At 44.9% G+C, this 24,200-nt stretch overlaps 1 protein-coding gene across 4 annotated transcripts in view; it reads left to right on the forward strand.

Moving 5' to 3' along the window:
• Window positions 1-1,121: 1,121 nt before the first annotated feature.
• The window catches only part of LOC138748966 (GRB2-related adaptor protein 2-like), a 96,682-nt gene continuing 73,603 nt past the window's right edge, over window positions 1,122-24,200 (forward strand). Inside the window, exon 1 of one of the 4 annotated variants that reach the window (XM_069909943.1) lies at window positions 1,122-1,731. In XM_069909943.1, coding sequence (XP_069766044.1) covers window positions 1,654-1,731 — 78 coding nt within the window. In that variant the 5' untranslated portion in view covers window positions 1,122-1,653. The remainder of the gene's footprint in view (window positions 1,732-24,200) is intronic. The other 3 variants (XM_069909942.1, XM_069909944.1, XM_069909945.1) reach the window with 3 other exon arrangements.

Below are 24,200 nucleotides of genomic sequence, written 5' to 3' on the forward strand. Positions count from 1 at the left end.
TCCTTTACCATTCTGCCTTTGCCCTTCAGAACTGTAAGTACAGTAGAACTCCAATTATCTGAAATCGGATTATCCAAAATCCTCAATTATCCAAAGCAAATTAAATTTCAGATAAATGACGATATCCAAAACAAATCAGAAATCCTCATTTATCCAAATTTTTTTCCAGATCCGAACTGACCTCACAGGTTGAAAAAAAGTTTCACCTGAAATGAGATTAGCGCAACAATTGTCCTTGTTTCAGGTAACTCCCTCCCCTCTCTCTTTCCATTTCTTCTTTCCTTTCCCCTATTGACTTTTCTCTCCAACTCTCCCTCTCAAACTGGATGCCACTGTCTCCCAGCCTCAAGTGATCGGAAGAATCCCTTGTCAACAAGGAGACCGCCCCTACCCCCATCCCAGGCAGGAGCAGAACCTCAGGCACAGTGGCGTTCCCTCCCCTCCCCCTCCCCTCCTCTCCCCTTCCTCACCTTTTCCATCCATCCCTCTCCCCTTCCTTCCCTCTCTTCCCTTTCCTCCTTCTCTCCTCAGCCCAACGGATCTCCCGACGCCCAACCTTCCCCTCGGCTTACTATCGTGCACGCCCACCAGACTCCCCAGTGTGCGTTGTGTGGTAGGCTTAGGGGAGAATTCGAAGTTGGGAGTGAGGACCTCCAGTGTCTGGGGAGACAGGAGCCTGCCAACCCACCACCGAGTGTTCCACATTGGCCCGGGAAGCTACCCCAGGCATCAGCGGCAGCGGTTGGTCGGTCTCGGTGATTGGCAGCAATGTTGAGGCCAGCGTTTTTTTGGTAAGAATTAAACATTTAATTTAATGCTTAAAAATCCTTCCCTTGTTGCTTGTATTTTAAACACTGTTACAAGTGATTTGCAGTGGCTACTGGGAGATTTTTTAAAAAATGACCAGTTCTCCAAAAAAAAAGTTTTTCCTGACATAGGTGTGGTCCTGCACATTCCCCTTTCCAACTTCCTCTAACCCCTGTGATCTCTCCACATGCAATCTTATAAACCACTGTGAGACATCATGGCGTGCAATTGCTCACTGCAGGCGACGGACAGGAAACAGCAAACACTTAAAACGCAGCTTTCTGTTACAAAGAAAACTAATCTTGAGGAAAAGAAACACAGATTGCTGAGCTGCAATCCTCTTGACAGTGGACAGATATTGTGCCTATATCAGTATTGTCTTGCCTGGATCGCATTTCCATGTTAGTGCTCTGTGTGAGTGGGTCCAGGGATCTTTCTTGTGACTAACTCCCCTGAGCTGAAACTCAGCATTTCGATTGTGGTTTTCCTGCAGCACCGGAAGACATTGGAGTAGCATTTCTTTCTTTCTGTATCATCGCTCAACAAATTGCAACTGTGACTGGGGTCTCATCTCACTCTTTCAATCTGCGCCCGCTATCTTGTGGTTTGGGAACGCTTAAGTATGTGAAGACACCATCTGCAACCCTCGGTGAATGCAAGTTTGCGCATTTTCTGCTACCCACCCCCCCTCGTCCCTCCTTCCCACAACATCACTTCCCCTCTATCCCTCCACACCACTTAACACCCTCCGGGAGCTGATCTATCAAAGGATCCTCCTCCCTGGTTAACGCTCGGAGCCTTCAGGGTTGCTCGAGATTCAGGGAGGCTCCTCTGAGAGTGACTTTGATGGAAGCTGTTGCTAAGTACGAGTTTACTGGGGCTGGTGAGAGTGAGCTGAGCTTCAGGAAGGATGACATCCTTAAGGTAAGGCAGTTCTAATTCACATGTCATTATCCTGCTTTGTTAAATTCCAAAAGAAAAATATCTTAGACTCAAAGCAGAAGGAAACACAACAGTAGAACAAGGGCTTTGGTTGATCTGGTCAATCTTAATAGGCTGGATTTATTTTGCCTTGGGAGGCTGTGATGTCTTTCAGACAGGAACCTGTGTGGAAAATATAAGCTTGGACGCATATCCTGTGTTGAAGTTGAACCGAGTTAAAAAGATTGCTTGAGTTAATGTTGGTGCGAATTCCTCTCCCAGCCGGCACTGTCTGAATTCTGAGACTTTCTGGCTAATCTTACTTATTCATCGAGGAAGGGCTCAGTCCCGAAACGTCAGTAATAGCTCTTGGCACTGAAAAGACTGGCTTAGTTTCTCCAGCATTTCGGTGTGCTTTCACAACAATCACAGCGTCCGCAGACTTTTGTGTTTCATTGAGTTAAAGTTTGCACAGCTGAATGACTAATGGTCAACGATTGAAATGTTTAATCTGTTGCCCTAATGACCTAATGTAACAGTACCATCACCAAAGAAAAAAATTCAACAAAACGTTTGAACAGAAGAATAACATGATAGAAGGTCAAATGCTTGGCCCTAGATAAAGCACAGGTCGTGGAGCATTTGTGGAAAGAGACTTCCATTAAATCAAATAGAATCAGAATCAGATTCAGAATTTATTCTCCTGAACATATCACGAAATGTGTTGGTTTGCAACAGCGTCGCAAAATGAAATAAGTAAAAATAGTGCAAGAAAAAGGCAAAGTAAGGCATTTATTGTTCAGGAATTTGACGGCGGAGGGGAAGTTCTTGTGCCGCTGAGTCCTCATCTTCAGGCTCCTGTACCTTTTCCCTGATGGTTGCAGGGTGAAGCGGGCCCGGCCTGGGTGGTGGGGGACGTCGTTGAGGATAGAGGTCGCTTTCTTAAGGCATTGCCTCATGTTGATGGGGTGAAGTCTGGTGGCCGTGATATCACAGAGCGAGTTAACAACCCTCTGGAGATCTTTTTCTTGTCCTGAGAGTTGGCGCCTCCACACCAGACAGTGAAGCAACCAGCCAGAATGCTCTCCAGGGTACATCTGTAGAAGTTTACAAGCATCTTCGGAGACATACCAAACCTCCTCAAACTGGCTTTGGAGACGGTCCAGAGAAGCGTTGATTCCTGGGATGAAGAGGTTGACTTATGATGAAAGATTAAATCATCTAGAATTGTATTCGCTCGAGTTCAGAAGAATGAAAGGAGATCTTATAGAAACATATAGGATTATGAAGGGTATGGATAGGATAGATGTAGGAAGGTTTTTTGAGCTGGCCGGGGAAACGAAAACGAGAGGACACAGTCTCAAGATTTGGGGGAGTAGATTTAGGACAGAGATGAGGAAAAATAGTTTTTCCCAGAGAGTAGTGAATGTTTGGAATTCTCTAACCAGGGAAGTGGTTGAGGCTGCCTCATTAAACATATTTAAAATTCGGTTAGATAAATTTTTACATGATAGAAGAATTAGGGGATATGGGGAGAAGGCAGGTAGATGGAGTTAGGTCATAAATTAGATCAGCCATGATCGTATTGAACGGTGGAGCAGGCTCGATGGGCCATTTTTGGCCTACTCCTGTTCCTACTTCCTATGTTCCTATGTTCCTCACAGGTATAGGCACTGACAAGCCTGCTTTGTGATTGCATCGACATGAGGCCCCAGGACAGATCCTTGGAGATGTTAACTCTCAGGAATGTGAAATTCTTGACCTTCTGCACTGCTGACCCCTCGATGAGGACTGGGTCATGTTCCCCTGACTTCCTCCTGAAGTCCACAATCATCGCCTTGGTTTTGCTAACGTTGAGTACAAGAATGTTGGTGTGACATCACTCAACTGGTTAATAGTTAGGCTCCTTGTGCTTCCAGCCTCTACGTTTTTTTTTTGCCTTTCAGCTTGGTTCAAAAGATTTTAAAGAGGGAGAGATTTAGGGATGGAACTCTAGAGCTTGGGACCCAGGCAATTAAGTCAGGGGAGCACCAGTGACTATCTGTTTTCGAATGGGCCATAATTTCACTCGATTTCTCTTTTCACTGGTGAAATTGGATGTCTGCGCCAGAGAGCCTTCAGCCTAAAAATTAACCAAGGGAAATTTTACTCCGTGATTTTGGGTGAGGTATCAGAATTAAGGATTGTGAGAAGGCACTGAAGAACAACTTATTTAAACATCTTCTCCATGCTCGTCATTTATCATTAATGGTTAGTATGTGCCTTTACAGCGGCAGCGATTGGGGCTGGATCAGGGTTCGAATCCAGCGCTGTCTGTAAGGAGTTTGTACGTCTCCCTGGGTCTGCGTGGGTTTCCTCCGGTGGCTCCAGTTTCCTCCCACCCTTCAAAAAACATACCAGGGTGGAGGTTAACGGGGTAGCATGGACTCGTAGCGCCGAACTGGCCTGTTACCGTGCTGTATGTCTATATTTTTTAAAAATTAAAATTATGATTCTCACTCAGGGCCACTAACTAGGCTCCACTTTGAAAGTGGAAGAAGCAGTACGCTAAATCAACCATTCACAATGCTCAAAGTTTACGGGTTTTGCAGTCAAGTTTAGTTGGTTCCTTCCATTCATACATTAAAAAAATAGTTGATGATCTTAGACCACAGCCCCCCCCACCCGTCCCCGAAATGTGCTGTGTGTGTGCCCCCCCCCCCCCCCAGGAGACCATGGAGAATGGCTATGCTAAATCGTTAATGAAAACAATGGAAATGCTCATCAGCTCAGGCGATATCAGTTAAAAGAACTGGCTGGAGATGGCTCTCATCACAGAGTGTTCCTCCTCTGTGGATGCTGCCTACCATCGAGGTTCCTCAACATTTCTTGATTTTATTTGAGATTTCCATTACCTGCAGATATTTAATTTTTAAAAAATTAAATCGAAAACAGGCCCTGATTTTCATTTGACTTCGTCTGAACCCCTCCAAGTCTTCGCTATCCTCTGTCTTTTGAGTTACGGCGCACCACTGACCCACCTCTCCTCTTCTCCTCTTCTCCGTATATTCGAGTCGACCCAAAACACAGAGCTCAAACTTGCCCCAGGTCCTGTTCGAGTCAAATTTATTGTCATCTGATTGCACAAGTACAACCCGACGAAACAGCGTCCTCCGGTCCTCAGTGCAGAACGTGCAAACATACAGACAAACAATATACATACAGGACAGGTATCCACATCTACAAATAAATAATTTTTTTTATGCCTATGAATAGTCTCGGAGGGTCAGTGCGAGCAGTTCCTTTGGTTTTTGTTGCTCGTTGGCAGAAGCTGTTCCTCAGCCTGTTAGGGCTGGCTCTGATCCTCCTATATCTCTTCCCTGACGGGAACAGCTCAAGATGCTGTGCACCGGGTGGAAGGGGTCCTCAATGATTTTACACCTCCTCTTCAGACAATGATCCTGGGGGGGGGGGCGGTGGTGGTGGGGAGGGAGACCCCAGTGATCCTCTCTGCTGCTCTTGTGGTCTTGTGGATTGACCTCCGATCCATTTCTCTACAGCCACCGCACACCACACGGTGATGCAGCCTGCCAGGACGTTCTCGATAGAGCTCCTGAAGAAGGTTGGCATGATGGTGGCCGGTAGTCTTGCCCGCATCAGGAGGTGCAGTCACTGTTGCGCCTTCCTGACAAGTGAGTTTCCATGATAGATCTCTAGTTAAGTGAACTCCAAGGATCTTGGTGCTCTCCACTCTCTCCACCCATCACCTCCTGCACTGATTGACCATCACTGTCTCCTGATTAAACAATATCCTTTCCATCCCAAGATCTTTCTGCTCTGCTAATTCCATCCACCTGATCATCCCCAAGCCTAATCTCTCTGTTACTGGGTATCAGAGCTCTGTAACGCACTTCTTTTCCTTTAAAGTCGCTCCTTTCCCCTTGAACGTGCTTGTGGTAATGTGTCTCAGTATCTTCTAGTGTAGCTGGGTGTCAACATTTTGTTTCCTACAATCAAAAGGGGCATCTCATTGGGCAGCATGGTTGCGGCTGCGGTTAGCGCAATGCTGTTATAGCACAAGCATCCGGGACCAAAGTTTGAATCCTGTACTGTGTCTGTACATCTCTACCCATGCCTGTGTGGGTTTTCCCCAGGGGCTCTGGTTTCTTCTCACCCTTCAAACTGTCAACTGGGCAAAATTGGGCTGCGTGTCTAAATTTATAAATTAAATTTAAGTTTAAAAAATATTAAAGGTGCTATGTAGATGCAAGTTGTTCTCATCACTGTACCGAACTCAAGATCCAGTGTGGCAATCTGAATCTAACATCTCCTCTCCCTCTGGTGTGAATAGTGGATGGGATTCGGCTTGAGACTCTTAGATCATTCTCTCTCTGACTCATTGACCAACATCCCACCAATTTTTAGTGGTCAGTGTGCGCATACATCTTCCGTGTGCAAATTTTTTTCCTGTGACAAAAGTCTGGGCTCACTGAGTGCTTGTGCAAATGTAAACTTGAAATTGTTTTAAGGCCATTTTGGCCTAGCCGGTCAATAAAGCTGTATTGGCATATTTGAATACAATACAACTATGATTGCATTCTACGAAGTAAGGTATTAAGTTAAAGATTTTATTCTATACTTTGAACTACTTTGTGTGCACATTCATTTCCTTTGTGCACTGGCTGCAAATCGTGTGTGCACAGCTTAGAGAGAACAGCGCCCATGACCTCTAGTTTCCCCTCATCCACAGGGACAATGGAATCACTGCTAATAATCTCTGGCAACTTCTTGTGGTCCAAGGCCACAATGTAAGGAAGTGCTTGGTATGAATCTGTTTGGACGCGGAGATTTTATTAGATTAATCTAACAGATCATGTTATATGGTGAGCTCTCCACTGGCCACCAAGACAGAGGTGCACCAAAGAAGAGGTACAAGGACTGCCTAAAGAAATTTCTTGGTGCCTGCCACATTGACCACCGCCAGTGGGCTGATCTCGCCTCCAACTGTGCATCTTGGCGCCTCACAGTTCGGCGGGCAGCAACCTCGTTTGAAGAAGACCACAGAGCCCACCTCACTGACAAAATTCAAAGGAGGAAAAACCCAACACCCAACCCCAACCCACCAATTTTCCCTTGCAACCGCTGCAATCGTGCCTGCCTGTCCCGCATCGGACTTGTCAGTCACCAACGAGCCTGCAGCAGACGTGAACATACCCCTCCATAAATCTTCGTCTGCGAAGCCAAGCCAAAGAAAAGAAAGAATCTAACGGAGATGGAGTCTTCATTCCATCGAGGACATCTACGAGAGGCAGTGCCTTAAGAAAGCAGGATAAACCTTCCCTTTCCCCCACCACCCAGGAAATAGTAGAAATTGAATCAGTTGTGACATTCAGAAGATATTTATGCAGGTACATGGATTGGGGAGGTTTAGAGGGACAGGCATTTGGGGATAAAAAGCAGCAATATACCAGAGCTGCTCGAAGCAAGGGGAATGTCGAGGGGAAGGACCTTTGTGGCAGGTTCGGGTAATGGCGCTGGGCCACCTTGCCAAATGTTCAGAGGAACAGACCAGAGGACGGGTTAGGAATCTACTGATCTAACAGCAAAGATGAGAATTGCCAGCCCATTTTAGCCAAACAGAATCCAGGGAAGATTCTGTTGATGATGTCCATCAACAACCCGTCAACAACACAAAGGAGCCAGGTAAAGCATCACAAGAGTATCAGCGGAATTACTTTTCTCATTACAACTTCCAAAGGTGCGGGGATGGGCCAAACCGGGAGACCCAAGAGCGCCTCGCCCACCACCCTCCATGATCAGATTCTTCCTTGTTATTGAAAGAGAAACCCAGGGGTCGCTGGGTGCTGTAAGGATGAGGAGGTTATTACCATTTGTTGCTCATCCATGATTTCTCTTTTACCTGAAAAAGAAGTGAAGAGTTGAAATCTTTGGGTGGGTTACAATTAATTTGAAAAATGTTAATAACAGCAAGTCTTATTTACAATAACCATCAACCTACGTAGTTATTTTATAAACTCATCGGGTTTGCAAAAACCTAACTATCATAGATTTGTGGTAAACATGACTGAGTGACTTGAGATCCAACAAATCCATCAGTTAAAATTTAATTAATTCGATAAATAAATGTGGAAATTAGAAAGTCTGCAGCAGATGATTGTGAAATTTTTGAATTATTGTTAGAAAAAGTTTACTCATTCATGGAACCAAAAACTGCTCTTACCTGTCCAGCCTAGATGTGATGCCAGACCCCAGCAATGTCTAACCCTTAACTATCTATCCCCTGAAATGTCTCAACAAAGAACAATATTCTATGAATCAATTAAAGGAATTCAATGTTCAGTTTAGTGTTTTTTTTCAAATAGAGATAAGGATTTGCAGAATTTCCAACTCAAAATTGCTCCAGTTTATGTGAGGCTGTGTCTTCCAGGATACAAAGATTTAGATTTGGAGGGTTGTTTCCCTATTGCCCAACAGTTTAGTCTGGAATAAATATAAAATTATAGACATGGTGATCAAAAGTTTAATCAAAGAGAGAGAGAGGGGAGTGGTAGAGTAGGGAGGGAGAGGGAGGAAGGAGGGGGGAGAGAAATGAGAGGGAGGAGAGAGAGAGAAAGAGAGAGGAGTGGGGAGAGGAAAGAAAGATAGTGGAGAGAGAGAGAGAGAGAGAGAGTGAGAGAGAGAGAGAGAGAGAGAGAGAGAGAGCGAGTTCAGAGACAAGTGAAGGCTACCAGTACTGGGATGATTTAAATAGCAGGGCAAGATTGTGGCATGGAGGTCTTGTGGGATTGTAGAACGAGAAGAGACAGGAAGGGACAAGTCCGTAGAGGGGTTAGGGTTTTTGTTTTGAAACAAATCTCTTGCATTGTATGAGGAATCGAAAGGGATAATGTGCAAAGCTAGAATCTAAGTGCCTAGGACAGAAACGTTGGAAAGACTCAACAGGTTGGGCACAACTGCGGAAGATGAAACCGTTAAGGTTCAGTGTCATTGCCAGAACTGGGAAGGAGAGAAATATACATCGCACATCTAGAAGTTGGAAGTCTGATCGATTTATCACCGGTAAGCTGTGTGTCTGGGTTTCTGATGGGTCTGTGCTTCGAGGTATATCACAGACTGCTGGTGAAGCAGCGGAGATGAGGGGTAAGCTCCTCAGAAAGACCCTCTCCCAAAACCTGAACACCAACCTTTATGTTATACGATCGGCTGCAGACTTTCTCCAGGGGATGAAACCAGGGCCCTATGAGTTCTTCTGGTGAACGTAATGTTGGCGTTCTCTTTTGCATCCGGTATTTATCCCACAACCACCGCCATTGCCATAGGGTAGATGAGGCATTGATGTTTCATATGGTGGGGGGAGTCTAGGACAAGAGGGCACAACTTAAAAACAGGCTCACGGAAAAGTTTCTTTAGCCAGGGGGGTCATGAGCCTGTGGAACTTGTTGCCACAGGCGGCTGTGGAAGTGAGGTCGTTGGGTGCATTTAAGGCAGAGATTGACAGGCATTTGATTAATCAGGGTATCAAGGGTTACGGGGAATGGGGCTGAGTGGATCAACTCATGATAAAGTGGCAGGACAGACTTGATGGGCCAATGGGCCTACTTAATATAAATAATACTATCCCACAGGCTACGAACAGTATCTTACACCGAGGATCTTTTATAATTGAAATGAGAAAATTACTCTGAAATATTGATACATATTTATATATAATTATTTGATATTATATTCTTATGTGATTGTTATGCATGTGCATCGGAGAAATGCTGTTTCATCTCATTATGTGCAGTCAGATGATAATAAACTTGAAATGGTTGTTTGATGGCTGGTAGGCAAACGATTGGGAGAAGGGGTCTTGTTTCTGTGAGAGTAAGGAGTAACTTGAAACTGAGATGACATGATGAAGCTATGGGTATTTTCTATGACCATCTTTATAAACAAATTAACTGGCATTTATTCCACCGCTGTGTATGGGAGCTTGCTGTATCTAATGCATCTATTGTGTTTCCAATACAGTAATATCGAGTGCACTTCATGCACCGTAGAGGGACTGAGAGGCTGAGAGAGGTGTGAAATGTGGTATAAAAGTCACGTCTTCATTTTAACTTTTATATCCTGATGAGAAAAGATCAACATTCTAGGGGTGAAGCAAGAAAATCTGCAGATGCTGGGGTCGAGTGCAATACCCCGCAGTGCTGGAGAAACTCAACGGGCCGCGCAGTATCCATAGGAAGTGTGGACAGCTGCTCCCGTTGGCTCCTCTGCGTCCACTGCAATTGCTTGCAGCCGCTGTACTCAGTGCACCACCACTGCGCATGTGTGAGTCCCCAACGAGGCGCGGCAGTTGAAAACGGAGCTTGGCTGATTCCAGACGCCATTACACGAAGCTCCCACTATGCATCGTGCTGTTTGAGTTTCACAACGCAGTGATGAAGACTTCAGAAGTGGGATAACGTGCATCTTAGGCCCGCAGTAGCGCTTCGGCGGGTATTGTAAGGTAAAACATCATGAGATGGGAATGTGTAAGGAGTTACCCTGTGCGGGGCTGTAACAAGATGTGAATGCATCCTTGTACTTACAAGATAAGAGAGACATTGATGGATTGAGAGGCAGGAAGCTAGCAGGGAAAGGATAGCAACAGTTTTAGTCATTGGACAAGTAATGATATGATGATGTTCTAAGCACGTATCCAAGGGTATAAAAAATCACCATTTTGCTGATAACGGCAGAATGCATTCTCCGACTAACATGGTTAGTCGCAAGTGTTACAATCCGGTAATAAAGAACAAAGAACCCTGATTTCGACTCAGTCTGGTGTTTGTCTCACTCATTCATGAACAAAGCAGACCTAACAGTATGGAGGCTGCAACGCAATTGCAGCAGGAGCAGAGCAGCCGATGGGAACGGCCGACTACATCCTCTGTCTCAAGCAACCTCCCACATACCCCAATCCATGTTGGTGATAAACATCACAATGAGCAGCCAGTCCCGATTAGTCCCGATATTTTGGGTTGGGCTTACAAATACACCCAGCGCGTGTTACATAGTAGCCACTAGTGGAAGTAGATGCTTGGGGTCCTTCAGCCTGAGAGGATGACCCCCACCCCCACCCCCGTAGTCTCAGGGGAGCGGCCACTTGTTTCATGGGTTATTCTTGTGGAATCTCTGCCTACCTCCAGGTTCAAATTCCAGATCCTGGTATCCAGTCCTGGTTTGGGATGGGGGAGGTTACAGGTAGGATGTGCCAACGATTTCTCTGATACCGGGGATGGAGGGATTTGCATATGAAGAAAGGTTGGATAGACCAGGCTTGTATTCTCTGGAATTTAGAAGATTGAGGAGGGATCTTATAGAAATATAAAATTTTTAAGGGTTTCGACAGACTAGATGCAGGAAGGTTGTTTCCAATGCTGGGAAAAACCAGAACCAGGGGTCACAATTTAAGGGTAAGGGGGAAGTTTCTTAGGACTGAGATGAGGAAAAGTTTCTTCTCTCAGAGAGTGGTAAATGTGTGGAATTCTTTACCACAGGAAGTAGTTGAGGTCGGTTCCCTGTCAATATTTAAGTGTAGGTTAGAATTGGCCCTTGTGGCCAAAGGGATTAGGGGGTATGGGGAGAAAGCAGGAACCGGGTACTGATCAGCCATGATTATAATGAATGGTGGTGTAGGCTTGAAGGGCCAAATGGCCTACTCCTGCATCTATTTTCTATGTTTCTATGTTTCCCTAAATGTTTTGGGCTTGGGCTCTTGGTCACATTTAAGCAAAACCTGGCTGGTGTGCAAATAAAAAAAATGGGGGAAGGGGGAGGAAGAAGGAGAGAGGTGGGGTATGGAGGGACCACAGGTCAAAGGTCATAGGTGGACATAGGTGGGAGGGTAGGAGAAAAAAGCTGAAAGAGAGAGAGAGGCCCTTTTTATACAAAAAAGCTGCGTCTGTGTCTCTGGAAGCTGGATTGCTTGTTCACACAGAACCAGAAAAAGCCAACATTATGAGTCAAATACGCTCCACCACTGAGAGTACCTACCTTGGCGGATCGAAGTCGAGTAAGTCTAGACCCCCAATCTGCCTTCAATACTTTCACACTGCGCTCGAAAGGCGGATAAAACCCAGCTTTGAAACACTGTGTAAAAGGGGGAAGCGAGAGATGGAAATTGGAGAAGTTGATGTTAATGGCGTCTGGTTGGAAAGTGCCAAGACAGATATAAGGTGTTGTTCCTCCAATTAGCAGATATACCCTTTTGCAGTATTTCTTGACCTGTGATTTGTGGACCACCGGGTTTGTACAAGGCGGTCTGTGGTGATGTGCCGGAGACAAATATTATTGAATCAATAAACAGGTAACATGTAAAACAAGGTTGCAAATGCAATGTAAAAACACAATGGAGGTCAGACAGTATACCTTACATAGCAAAGATAGATGCATAACCAACGTATTGGACTTGACCCCTTCATCAAGGTACGAGCAGTGACAAGAAAGAACAAAAATTCTCAAAAATGATTTTCCACCCAAGCAAAACCAAAATCTGGTTGGTGGTGTGGGGAAGGGGCTCACGTTCACCAGCACCACTGGTGATCTGTGGTACTATGTGCGGTTCCCTGTAGGCAAACAAATCTGTTAATTATGAAAGTTGAGAACCACTGGCCTAGAGTTTAGAAGGATTTTATTGAAGTTCACAAAAATTGTAAGGGCGCAGGGAGGGTAGTATTTCTCCTGAGTGAGGAAATTTGAAGCAGGACCCATCTTGTCAGTGCCAGAGAGGTCGACCCTGACCTGTTACTGAGTGGGTTTCCTTTGGGTGCTCTGTTTTCCTCCCAGATCCTAAAAAAATTTGTCCCAAGTGTGCAGCTGGGTGGTACCTTCAAGGGACAGATAATATAGTGTAAAACGCCTGGTATCCAGCACCTATAAGGATTGGGAGATGCCAGATGAGTGTATTTTCCAGTAGTTTGAGACTTAAAAGACCCCAACAATGAAGACGCTGTTTACATCCGGTACCGCACGGATGGCAGTCTCTTCAATCTGAGGCGCCTGCAAGCTCACACCAGACACAAGAGAAACTTGTCCGTGAACTACTCTTTGCAGACGATGCCGCTTTAGTTGCACATTCAGAGCCAGCTCTTCAGCGCTTGACGTCCTGCTTTGCGGAAACTGCCAAAATGTTTGGCCTGGAAGTCAGCCTGAAGAAAACTGAGGTCCTCCATCAGCCAGCTCCCCACCATGACTACCAGCCCCCCCACATCTCCATCGGGCACACAAAACTCAAAACGGTCAACCAGTTTACCTATCTCGGCTGCACCATTTCATCAGATGCAAGGATCGACAATGAGATAGACAACAGACTCGCCAAGGCAAATAGCGCCTTTGTAAGACTACACAAAAGAGTCTGGAAAAACAACCAACTGAAAAACCTCACAAAGATAAGCGTATACAGAGCCGTTGTCATACCCACACTCCTGTTCGGCTCCGAATCATGGGTCCTCTACCGGCATCACCTACAGCTCCTAGAACGCTTCCACCAGCGTTGTCTCCGCTCCATCCTCAACATCCATTGGAGCGCTTTCATCCCTAACGTCGAAGTACTCGAGATGGCAGAGGTCGACAGCATCGAGTCCACGCTGCTGAAGATCCAGCTGCGCTGGGTGGGTCACGTCTCCAGAATGGAGGACCATCGCCTTCCCAAGATCGTGTTATATGGCGAGCTCTCCACTGGCCACCGTGACAGAGGTGCACCAAAGAAAAGGTACAAGGACTGCCTAAAGAAATCTCTTGGTGCCTGCCACATTGACCACCGCCATTGGGCTGATATCGCCTCAAACCGTGCATCTTGGCGCCTCACAGTTTGGCGGGCAGCAACCTCCTTTGAAGAAGACCGCAGAGCCCACCTCACTGACAAAAGGCAAAGGAGGAAAAACCCAACACTCAACCCCAACCAACCAATTTTCCCCTGCAGCCGCTGCAACCGTGTCTGCCTGTCCCGCATCGGACTTGTCAGCCACAAACGAGCCTGCAGCAGACGTGGACTTTTACCCCCTCCATAAATCTTCGTCCGCGAAGCCAAGCCAAAGAAGAATCTAACTAATACACCTGCATTAAAAATAAACAGTTTAAAAGGCAAAACACTACACTGAACAAACTTCACTTTCATTAATATTTAAACCTTAAAACATTTGACTTTATTTTCAGTCACATTCCTTCAAAACATTTAACCGTCGCTGCATCTGTAGGTTCCTCCCCTCCATGGAGCCGCCCAAAAGACAAACAATAACTATCGATAATTAATGCCCCCCTCCCCCCAAATTTACAGATAAAGCCACTTACAAAGCAGTTGACAACCCAATGGCATAAACCAGCTCTTCACCCTGGGCTGCTGTTTCACACAACTTTATTCAAACAGCTGCTGCGAGCAAAGCCCGGCCAAGACACGAGCTGAATATAAGCTCCCCTCTTCACCAAAGGTTTATGCGTTATCTCAGGGAACACTAACTTTTACAATTTTAAATGCAGATTTTTTTGCCTTTTATTCTTATTTATATTTATTTTTAACATTTATTTTCCTTGGTTTTTTTTTGCCATTTGCTTGAATTCCAGACACCAGGGGTTTTAATGTAGTATTAATATAAATAATACTATCTTCCCACAGGCTGTGATTATCTTGTACTGTGGATCCTTTATAAATGAGAAAATTATTCTGAAACATTTTGCATAATTATTCTATATTATATTTTTATGTGCACACGGAGAAGCTGGTTTTATATATATATATATATATATATATATATATAGTCAGCTGGCAATGAAATGGTTGTTTGATGGTTGGTAGAGAAATGATAGGGAGAAGGGGTCTTGTTTTCATGCTGTCCGAATCTGAGAGGAAGAAGCCACTTGAGTCTAAGATGAAGAGTTTTCTTCACACACGTGGGAATGAAACTGTGGGAATTTTCCATGACTGTTACTGTTAAAAACAAATTACCTGGCATTTATTACACTGCTGGGTGTGGGAACCCGCTATACATAAAGCATCTGTTGTGCTTCCAATGGAGCAATACTGACGACACTTTATTCACCGTAGACTGCTTGGGAGGCTGAGGGAGGTATAAAATTCTTAATTTTTCTTTTTATTTCCTGATGAGAAAAGATCAGCATTCTAGGGGTTAAAAAAGATGCTGGGGTTGAGTGCAGTACACCGCAGTGCTGGAGAATTGCATTTTAAGGGTATATTTAATGAGCTACATAACTAGATACTGACTGTGTTAACACGTCTTCACAACAAGGACCCAAGAAACACTGCTTTGTCCAGTTGTACATATACAAGTGGATGATAATGATGAACTTGAAGCCTTGCTGCCACAATTGAGGGGAGATCTGATCAAAGTGGGAATGATCCTCACAGAGAACAGAAGCAAATCGTCAATTCCCAGGCGCCTCTGTGAACCTCGCTGCTTCCCAGAACACGCATCGTCTCTGATTTCTGCTTTTCTTGTTCCAGCCCAATCTTATTGTCGCAAAGCTGTCATTGCCTTAGAACATAGAGCAATGCAGCACAATGTAGGCCCTTCAGCCCTCGATGACCTATAAATTCCTTAAAAAAAGTCCCTATCCAGTAATCTTCTATTTTTCTTTCGTTCATGTGTTTAACAGTCTCTTAAATGCCCCCAATGTTTCAGCCTCCACCACCATCAAGGCATTCCAGTCACCCACAACTCTTTGTGTTAAAAAAACACCCCTGATGTTTCCCCTAAACTTCCCTCCCTTAACTTTGTACAGACGTCCTCTAGTGTTTACTATTCCTGCCCTGGGAAACAGGTGCTGGCTGTCCACCTGATCGATGCCTCTCATAATCTTGTAGACCTCTAACATGTCTCCTCTCATCCTTCTACACTCCAAAGTGAAAAGTCCCATCTCTGCTAACCTTGCCTTATAAAACTTATTTTCCAATCCAGGGAACATCCTGGTAAATCTCCTCTGCACCCTTTCCACAGCTTCCACATCCTTCCTGTAATGAGGTGACCAGAACTGAACACAATACTCTAAGTGTGGTCTCACCAGAGATTTGGAGAATTTCAGCATGACCTCTCGACTCCTGAACTCAATCCCTCTACTAATGAATCCAGCATCCGATAGGCTTTCTTAACTATCCTATCAACCTGAGAAGCAACCTTGAGAGATGTATGGATTTGCACCCCTCTGTTCATCCACACTCAACCATTAACCCCGTACTCAGCCTTCTCGTCAGTCCTTTCAAATTGCATCATCTCCGGTTTCCTGGTTTATCCATGTTAACTCACAATAAAATTTCTGTGACTGCTTTGCAGACAGACTTGGGCCAAGGAAGACTTGATTATTAATGTGAGAATAATATTACTCACTATTTATTCAAATATTTTAGTGATTTATGGATAACTGGTTTTGTATCCTTTAAGATTGTAGTATTCACGAGCATAAAATATAGCTCATTTTAGTCTGCAAATGTGGTGAAAAAGCAACGTGAAAATCGAGAACTAGAAGGCCTTGCATTGCCTGGGAAGACTAACTAATCAATTGGAGGAGGTGAGCCAGCCAATGAATCCGATTCCCCCCTCCCCATTTAGAACTGTCCCTCAACCCACTTTGTTCTATTTTGTTCCTTATTCTTCAATGTACTCAGCTTAAAAAAAAAACTTCAGCTGATCCTCAGCTGACAATCACTTCCAGGAAAGATTCTAGATTCTTATTGTCCTTTCTGCAGAGCAGTGTTTCCTGATTTCACTACCTTAATTTGAGAAAAATGCCGCTTTATTAAAATCTCGGAGAAGCAGGCCCTTCGGAACAATCAGTCGATACCATTGATAGGATTCTCTGCCCAAGGAAGCAGGTAGAAGCTAAATATATTTCTGATACAATTAGATTTTTTTTGCATAGTTGGAGAATTAAAGCACAGTACACCAATGTTCTAGAGAAACTCAGCAGGTCACGCAGCAGGTGACCAACATTTTGGGCCTTAGCTCTTTGTCAAGGTATGAGCAAAAAGCAGGCAAGCGTCTGAATTAAAATGGGGGAGGGGGAAATTGGGGTTATGGAGGTGGGGTGAATCCATTGCCAGATCAGCCAGGATGTTTTTTTTATACAGACATGCAGCATGGTCACAGGTCCTTCCGGCCACAAACCAGTGCCGCCCGATTACACCCAATTGATTGCCAATTCCCGGTATATTTTGAAGGGTGGGAGGAAATCGGAGCCTCCAGGGAAAACCCCCGCAGGCATGGGGACAAACTCCTTACAGACAACACTGGATTAAAACCTGGGTCGCTGGCGCTGTTACAGCACTGCAATAACTGCTGTGCTAACCGTGGAGCAGACTCGACAGGACAGAATGGCAAACTTCTGCTCTTATTTCTCATGTTCTTGCAGGTAACATCAAAGCCATTTTATTGTCCCCAGATTCCACCAACTCATCTCCACAGGTGGGACACAGTTTACAGTGGTTGATTTACCGAATGCACGTTAGGTTGTGGGAGTAAACCACATCTCCTCTGCTCCCTTCCACCGCCCCCCCCCCCCACCGTCGCGTCCACAGAGGAGAGGGTGCCAGGCGTGCGGCTGGAGTGTTTGGTGCAGCAGAGCTCTGCTCATTGCGCCATCGTGCTTCCCCTTGATTCTTCTTTCTCCCACATCAGTCAGAAGTTTCCGTTCTGCAACCTTCTTCATTTGTGCGCCTGACTCAGATCTTCCCTTCCCCCCCCCACCACCGAAGTTCAAGGGAAAATGAGTGAGCGAGGATGAGTTGGTCAGGCAGCATCCACGGAGAGAGATGGACAGTCAGCGTCTGGGTCGGGGCCCTGAGTAGAGACTAAAGGGCGACACAGTTTGCGCATCTGGCGCTGTCTGTAAGGAGTTTGCAGGTCCCCCCCCCCTCGTGGGTTTCATCTGGGGACTCCAATTTCCTCCCCCCTTCAAAAACATATGGATTTGTACGATAATTTGTGCATTTGGACCGGAAATGTCTGTTACTGTGTCGTATGTCTAAATTTAAAAAATGTGAATATAAAATGGGAAGGGGACAGCAAATAAAAAGAAATTGTGTGGTGGGGGGAGGGTTAAGGGTGGCAAAGAGGTGAAAGGATACTAGACAAATGAAGGTGGGAGAGGTGGAGAGACAAAAAGAGAAAGAATCCACTGGGAAGGGGGATGGAGGTTTGAGAGAAAAATAAGAAGGGGAGAGATGGAAACAGTGGAACTGGATCAGGCTGTAAAAGTAAAGCACGATGTTCACGCCAAAGGGGTCTATGTTTCCCAAGGAATATAACATATATGACTGTGTAGCTCAGTTCGCCAATAACTCCATCTATAAATTTGCCGACGATACCATGATAAAGGGTTTTATAAAGGAAGGGGATGAGTCTGCATGCAGGAGGAAGATTGAAAAGACCAACAACTCAATGTCACCAAAACTAAGGAGCTGATTGTTAACTTCAGGAAGGAAAAGCCAGAGGTGGATGATCTAGTTATTATTGGGGGATCAGAGGTGGAGAGGGTGAGCACATTTAGGTTCTTGGGAGTCACTATCTTGGAGGATCTTTCCTGGACCCAACTCACCAATGGCATCAGGAAGAAACCACGTCAGTGCCTCTACTTCCTCAGGAGTTTGGGAGGTTTAGTATGGCACCACAAACCCTGGCAAATTTCTACAGATGTGTGGTGAAAAGTGTGCATCATGGTCTGGTGTGGGGACACCAATATCCCTGAGTGTAAAGCCCTGCAGAAGATGGGGGGGGGGAAACACAGCCCAGGATATCACCGGCCAAACCCACCCCATTACTGAGTACATCTGCTGTCGGAGAGCAGCAGCAATTATCAAGGGTCCACACCACCCAGCACCCACTCTGCTCTCGCTGCTGCCATCAGGAAAGAGGTGTAGGAGCCACAAGTTGCGCACCTCCAGGTTCAGGAACAGCTGCTACCCCTTCACCATCAGACTCCTCAATGACAAACTCAATCATTTAAGGGACTCTTCTGCACTTTATTGATTTTTTTTTGTTCTCTCTATATTGCACAGTCACGTTGTTTACATTTGTTATCTGTTTACAGTTCTTTGCTTGTTTACACGTTTACACTGTGGACAGTTTATTTTTGTACTACCAATAAGTGGTAATTCTGCCTGGCCCACAGTTAAAATGGAAGCTCAGGGTTATATGCGATGTGTATATACTCTGACAATAAATCTGAAATCAGATAAAATGCTGCTCAATGCACAGTGCAGGAGAAATTCAGCAGGTCACGCAGCATCCAGGGGAAGCAAAAGGAAGGCCTCAGGCCTGAAATGTCAGCAATATATCTTCACCACCTATAGACTGGGTGAATTCTTCCAGGATCTCTTTGTTTTTATCAACATTTCATGCCAGGGCCCTCCGTCAGGAATTGGGTTTGAAGGAAACCTGACTGCCTGAAGGAAAAGATGAATCAGATCAAGAATGCTGCAGTTCCGAAATCTGTTTCCCACATGCTCCTTTGCTTCCTTCATTCATTAACGTTGCTGCAGCCTGTCATGTGAAGTATGGACTAACATTGGGCAAATGTGGCAGATTTCCTTCCTTCACGTATCAAAGAGTTCGCCAAAAATATGTCGGTTGTGTACCCGGAAAGGGTCCCCGACCAGATACCTTGAATGGTCACCTCTCCAATACATATCTTTCCAAAATTTCATTATCTTGTTAGCTGGGATTATTTAAACAAGAAATAGTCAAGTATCTCATTAGTGAGGCCATCAAGGATATGCAGAGAAGGCCGGAAATTGGAACTAATGTAGAGTAGCTTAGTGTAGATTTACAAAACAGACTCGATGGGCCTAGTGGTCTGCGTCTGGTCCTTTGTCTTGTGGTCTTGTGAAAATTTGCCCTTGGGAGTATTTTCACTGGATGCTAAGTTCCGGCTGACACCCAATAGATGTAATTATTCTGGTGGTAAACAAGGAATGTGAAGGCTGCTCATGTAACACTGAAGAATGGAGAGAAGCGATCATTCAAGGTGATGATACCTTGATGAAGGGCTCAAGCCTGAAGTGTTAGTTCTGTGTCTTTACCTTTGCTATATAAGGACGCTGTTTGACCAGCTGAGTTTCACCAGCATTGGGTGTTTATACTTCAATCACGGCGTCTCCAGACTTCCATATTTTACTACTGCTCACTCAAGGTATCTGGTCAGGAACCTTTTCTGAGTCATGAGCTACAACATGTTTCCTAAGGACGATCTGATTCACAAAAAAATATTTAATTTAAAAAAATTGACATGCAGGCAGTGGCTTCACTCAGAGAGTGGTGCCTGAGTGGAATGACCTTCTGGAAGAGATGGTTGCAGCAGGGTCAATTTTGTCATTTAAGAGGAAGTTGGATGATGTGAAGGGGGTTGGAGGGTTATGGGCGGGGAGCAGGTAGGTGGGACTACAGGAGTTCACTTAAATCGGTGCGGACTAGAGGGGCCGAGATGGCCTGTTTCCGTACTGTAATGGTTATATGGTTATAGCAGAGTTACAGGCCCTTCTGGCCCATGAGCCTTTGCCATCCAATTACACCCAATTAACCCACCATCCCTGAACGTTATGAATGGTGGGATGAAACTGGAGCACCTGGAGGAAACCCACGCAGACACGCAGAGAATGTACAGACAACGCCAGATTCGAACCCTCCTCACTGGCACTGTAACAGCGTTGTGCTAACAGGTGCGCTAACTGTGCTGCCCATTGTTAGCTCAAGGCCCCAATGCCTACAGTTCACCAGCTCAGTTCAACATCCGCTCTCTGCTTCCAGTCGACCTGACTAAAATAGAGGCCTGATGATGTCCAGCCCTCTGGAGTTCTAGTCAAGCGTTTGAAGCCTTGCACCAGTAGAGCTGAAACGAGATAAAAATTTGAGAGATTGAGTCATCTGGGACAGTATTCGTTTGAATTTAGAGGAATGAGAGGGGATCTTATAGAAATGTATAAAATTATTAAATTATTATTTAAGATGGAGGTAGGCAATTTGTTTCCATTGGGTGGGTGGTGGGGGGGGGAGACCAGAACTAGGGGACATAGCCTCAAGATTCAGGGTAGTAGATTTAAGATGGAGATGCGGAGGAATTGCTTTTCCCCAGAGAGTGGTGAATCTGTGGAATTTGCTGCCCATTGAAACAGTGGAGGTGACCTCAGTGAATATATTTAAGGCAAGGTTGGATAGATTTTTACATCCTAGGAGAATTAAGGGACATGGGGAAAAGGCAGATAGGTAGAGATGAGCCCATCATCAGATCAGCCAAGATCTCGTTGAATGGCGGATCAGGCTCGTTGGGCCGGATGGGCGACTCCTGCGCCTATTTCTTATGTTTTTACGTTCTTGCATCGGAGCCCAGTGGCATCTGGATACCTTCTGATCATCCTGCTCCAATAGGTGAATGAATAGGTAAAGCACAACCCCTAGGCGCCAAGTCTGGGAGAACTTTTGCCCCCGTGTTCCAGTGACAATCAGAGAACTTGGTGAGCTCGCTCCAAAGTTTACATTGTTTCATTGGCCTAGGGAAAATTTGCCATTGGCAGGATTTATATTGCATGCTAATTTACGACTGGTGCCCTACTCCCCACCCCCTACCCAGCTACAACTGCCAATCGATGAATGTATGAGTTGCAAATGTAACACTGGCAGATGTGAGCGGGCAAGGCTGACCCAGTGAGCGTGATGGACGGGAATTGTAACGTACTGATCTTTCTGATGGCTTCAGCCCGAGGTCTTGCTGATTTTCAGGGGTTGACAAATTTTCATTGGGATGACAGGCTGTCATAAGTAACATATGTCCACTGGGCACTGAAAATTCTCAGTCCACTCATTTGAATATTATATGAAGAAGCTTTTTGTATTCTCTTTAATATTATTTGCTAACCTTTTCCCTTATGAGATTTTTAGTATTTAAAAACTTCCCAGTCCTCTATCTTCCCAGTAATATTTATTTATCACCCCTCAGTGGGATGAAGAATCATAGAAATTAATTTAAAAAAAATTTAAATGTAGACATACAGCACAGTAACAGGCTATTTCGGCCCCACGAGTCCGTGCTGCCCACGTTACACCCCATTAACCTACACCCGATATGTTTGGAACAGAGGGAGGAAACAAGAACTTCCAGAGAAAATCCACACTGACATGGGGAGAACGTACAAACTCCTTACAGACAGCGTAGGATTCTAACCCTGGTCTGGACCTGATTAATGGCGCTGTAAAGGCGTTGCACTAACCGCTAGGCTAACTGTGCTGCCTGTTCCCATAAATGTCTGTTACTGAGATATAACTTCCTAGAAAAACTGCTGTCTAATGGAACCGTAGGACATTACAGCCCCTTCAGCCCTTCTAGTCAGCGCTGAACCATTTTTTTGCCAAGACCCACTGACCTGCACCCAGTCCATAGCCCTCCATACCTCTCCCATCCATTTACTTGTCCAAATTCTTCTTAAATATTTAACAATGAGCCCACATTCACCACTTTACCTGGCATCCCCCTAAACTTTTCCCCTTTCACCTTTAACTCATGTCCTCTGGTTTGTATCTCACCCGCCCTCAGTGGAAAAAGCCGTCTTACATTTACTCTGTCTCCCCCCCTCATAATTTTAAGCACCTCTATCAAATCTCCCCTCATTCTTCCACGCTCCAGGGAAGAATCTGCGGTGCGAGCAAAGTCACCAGGCGATGGCCTGATGGAAAGAACAATTAGCCTCTCATTTTATCTACTCACATTTTGCAGTGCAGTCCCAAGAACTTTGCAGTAAACAAAACAAAACTTTACAAGGTGGTAGATGTTGCTTTCATGCAAGGAAAGGCAGCAGGCAATGTGTGCAGTGTAAGATCTCACTGTGATCACATTGGCTGACTAGGGAAGTCAACGCCAACATGAAATCAACAGAGAGGGCATATACAAGGAAGCAAAAATTAGTGGGAAGAATGACGAATGGGGTTTTTAAAAGCTTAGCTAAAGAATGCATAAGGAGGGAAAAGATGAAGTATGAAAGTAGGCCAGCACATAAAATCAAAGAGTATACAAAAAGCTGCAAGTATACAAAGAAAAAAAGAGAGGTAAGGAGCAACTAGAAAAAGATGCTGGAGAAATAATAATAGGAGACAAGGGGATGGTAGAGGAACTAAACAAGTGTTTTGCATCAGTCTTCATTGTGGAAGACACCAGCAGTGTGTCAGATGTTTAAGGATACCAGCGAAGGAAAGTGAGTGCAGTTACTATTTCAAGTAAGAAGGTGCTCAGAAGAAAGCTGAATGATCTAAGGGTGGATAAGCCCCTTGGACCAGATGGATTGCACCCTGAAGTGGTAGAGATTGTGGAGGCATTGATAATGATTATTCAGGAATCAATAGATTTCAGCGTGATCCTGAAAGGTCACACAATGTAGGTTAGTCAGGAAGGTTCAGACGTTAGGTATTCATGGTGAAGTAGTGAACTGAATTTGACAATGACTGGATGGGAGAAGCCAGAGAATAATGGTGGATGATGCTTCTCAGACTGGAGACCTGTGACTAGTGGTGAGCCTCAGGGATCGCTGCTGGGACCATTGTTGTTTGTCATCTATATCAATAATCTGGATGATAATGTGGTAAATTGGATCAGCAAGTTTGCAGATGACAGCAAGATTGGAGGCATTGTAGACAACGAAGAAAGTTTTTAAAGCTTGTAGAGGGATCAGGACCAGCTGGAAAAATGTGCTGAAAAATGGCAGATGGAATTTAATGCAGACAATTGTGAGGTGAAGCATTTTGGAAGGACAAACCAGAAAAGAACTACACAGTAAGTGGTAGGGCACTGAGGAGTGCGGTAGAACAGAGGGATCTGGGAATACAGATCCATAATTCCCTGAAAGTGGTGTCACAAGTGGTTATTGGCCTTCATAAATCAAAGTATTGAGTATAGGAGTTGTGATGTTATGTTAAAGTTGTATAAAACATTGGTGAGGCCAGATTTGGAGTATTGTGTGCAGTTTTGGTCACCTAACTATAGGAAAGCTATCAATAAGATAGAAAGAGTGCAGAGAAGATTTACTAGGATGTTGCCTGGATTTCAGGAACTGAGTTACAGGGGAAGGTTAAACAAGTTAGGACTTTATTCCCTGGAGCTTAGAAGAATGAGGGGAGATTTGATTGAGGTATTTAAAATTATGAGGGGGATAGACAGAGGAAATGTAGACAGGCTTTTTCCACCGAGGATAGGTGAGCTACAAACCAGAAGACATGGGTTAAGAGTGAAAGGGGAAAGGTTTAGGAAGAACTGTGAAGGGGAACTTCACACAGAGAGCGGTGGGAGTGTGGAATGAACTTCCAGCTGAAGTGGGCTCAATTTTAATATATGAGGAATTTGGACAGGTATATGGATGGGTGGGGTGTGGAGGCTATGGAATGGGGAAAAGTCAGAGGCACTAGGCAAAAAATAATGGTTCAGCACATGAGAGGAAGAGGTCAGTACTGTAATGTTCG

The sequence above is a fragment of the Narcine bancroftii genome, chromosome 13 (assembly GCF_036971445.1).
Source record: "Narcine bancroftii isolate sNarBan1 chromosome 13, sNarBan1.hap1, whole genome shotgun sequence".
Classification (NCBI taxonomy): Eukaryota; Metazoa; Chordata; class Chondrichthyes; order Torpediniformes; family Narcinidae; genus Narcine; species Narcine bancroftii.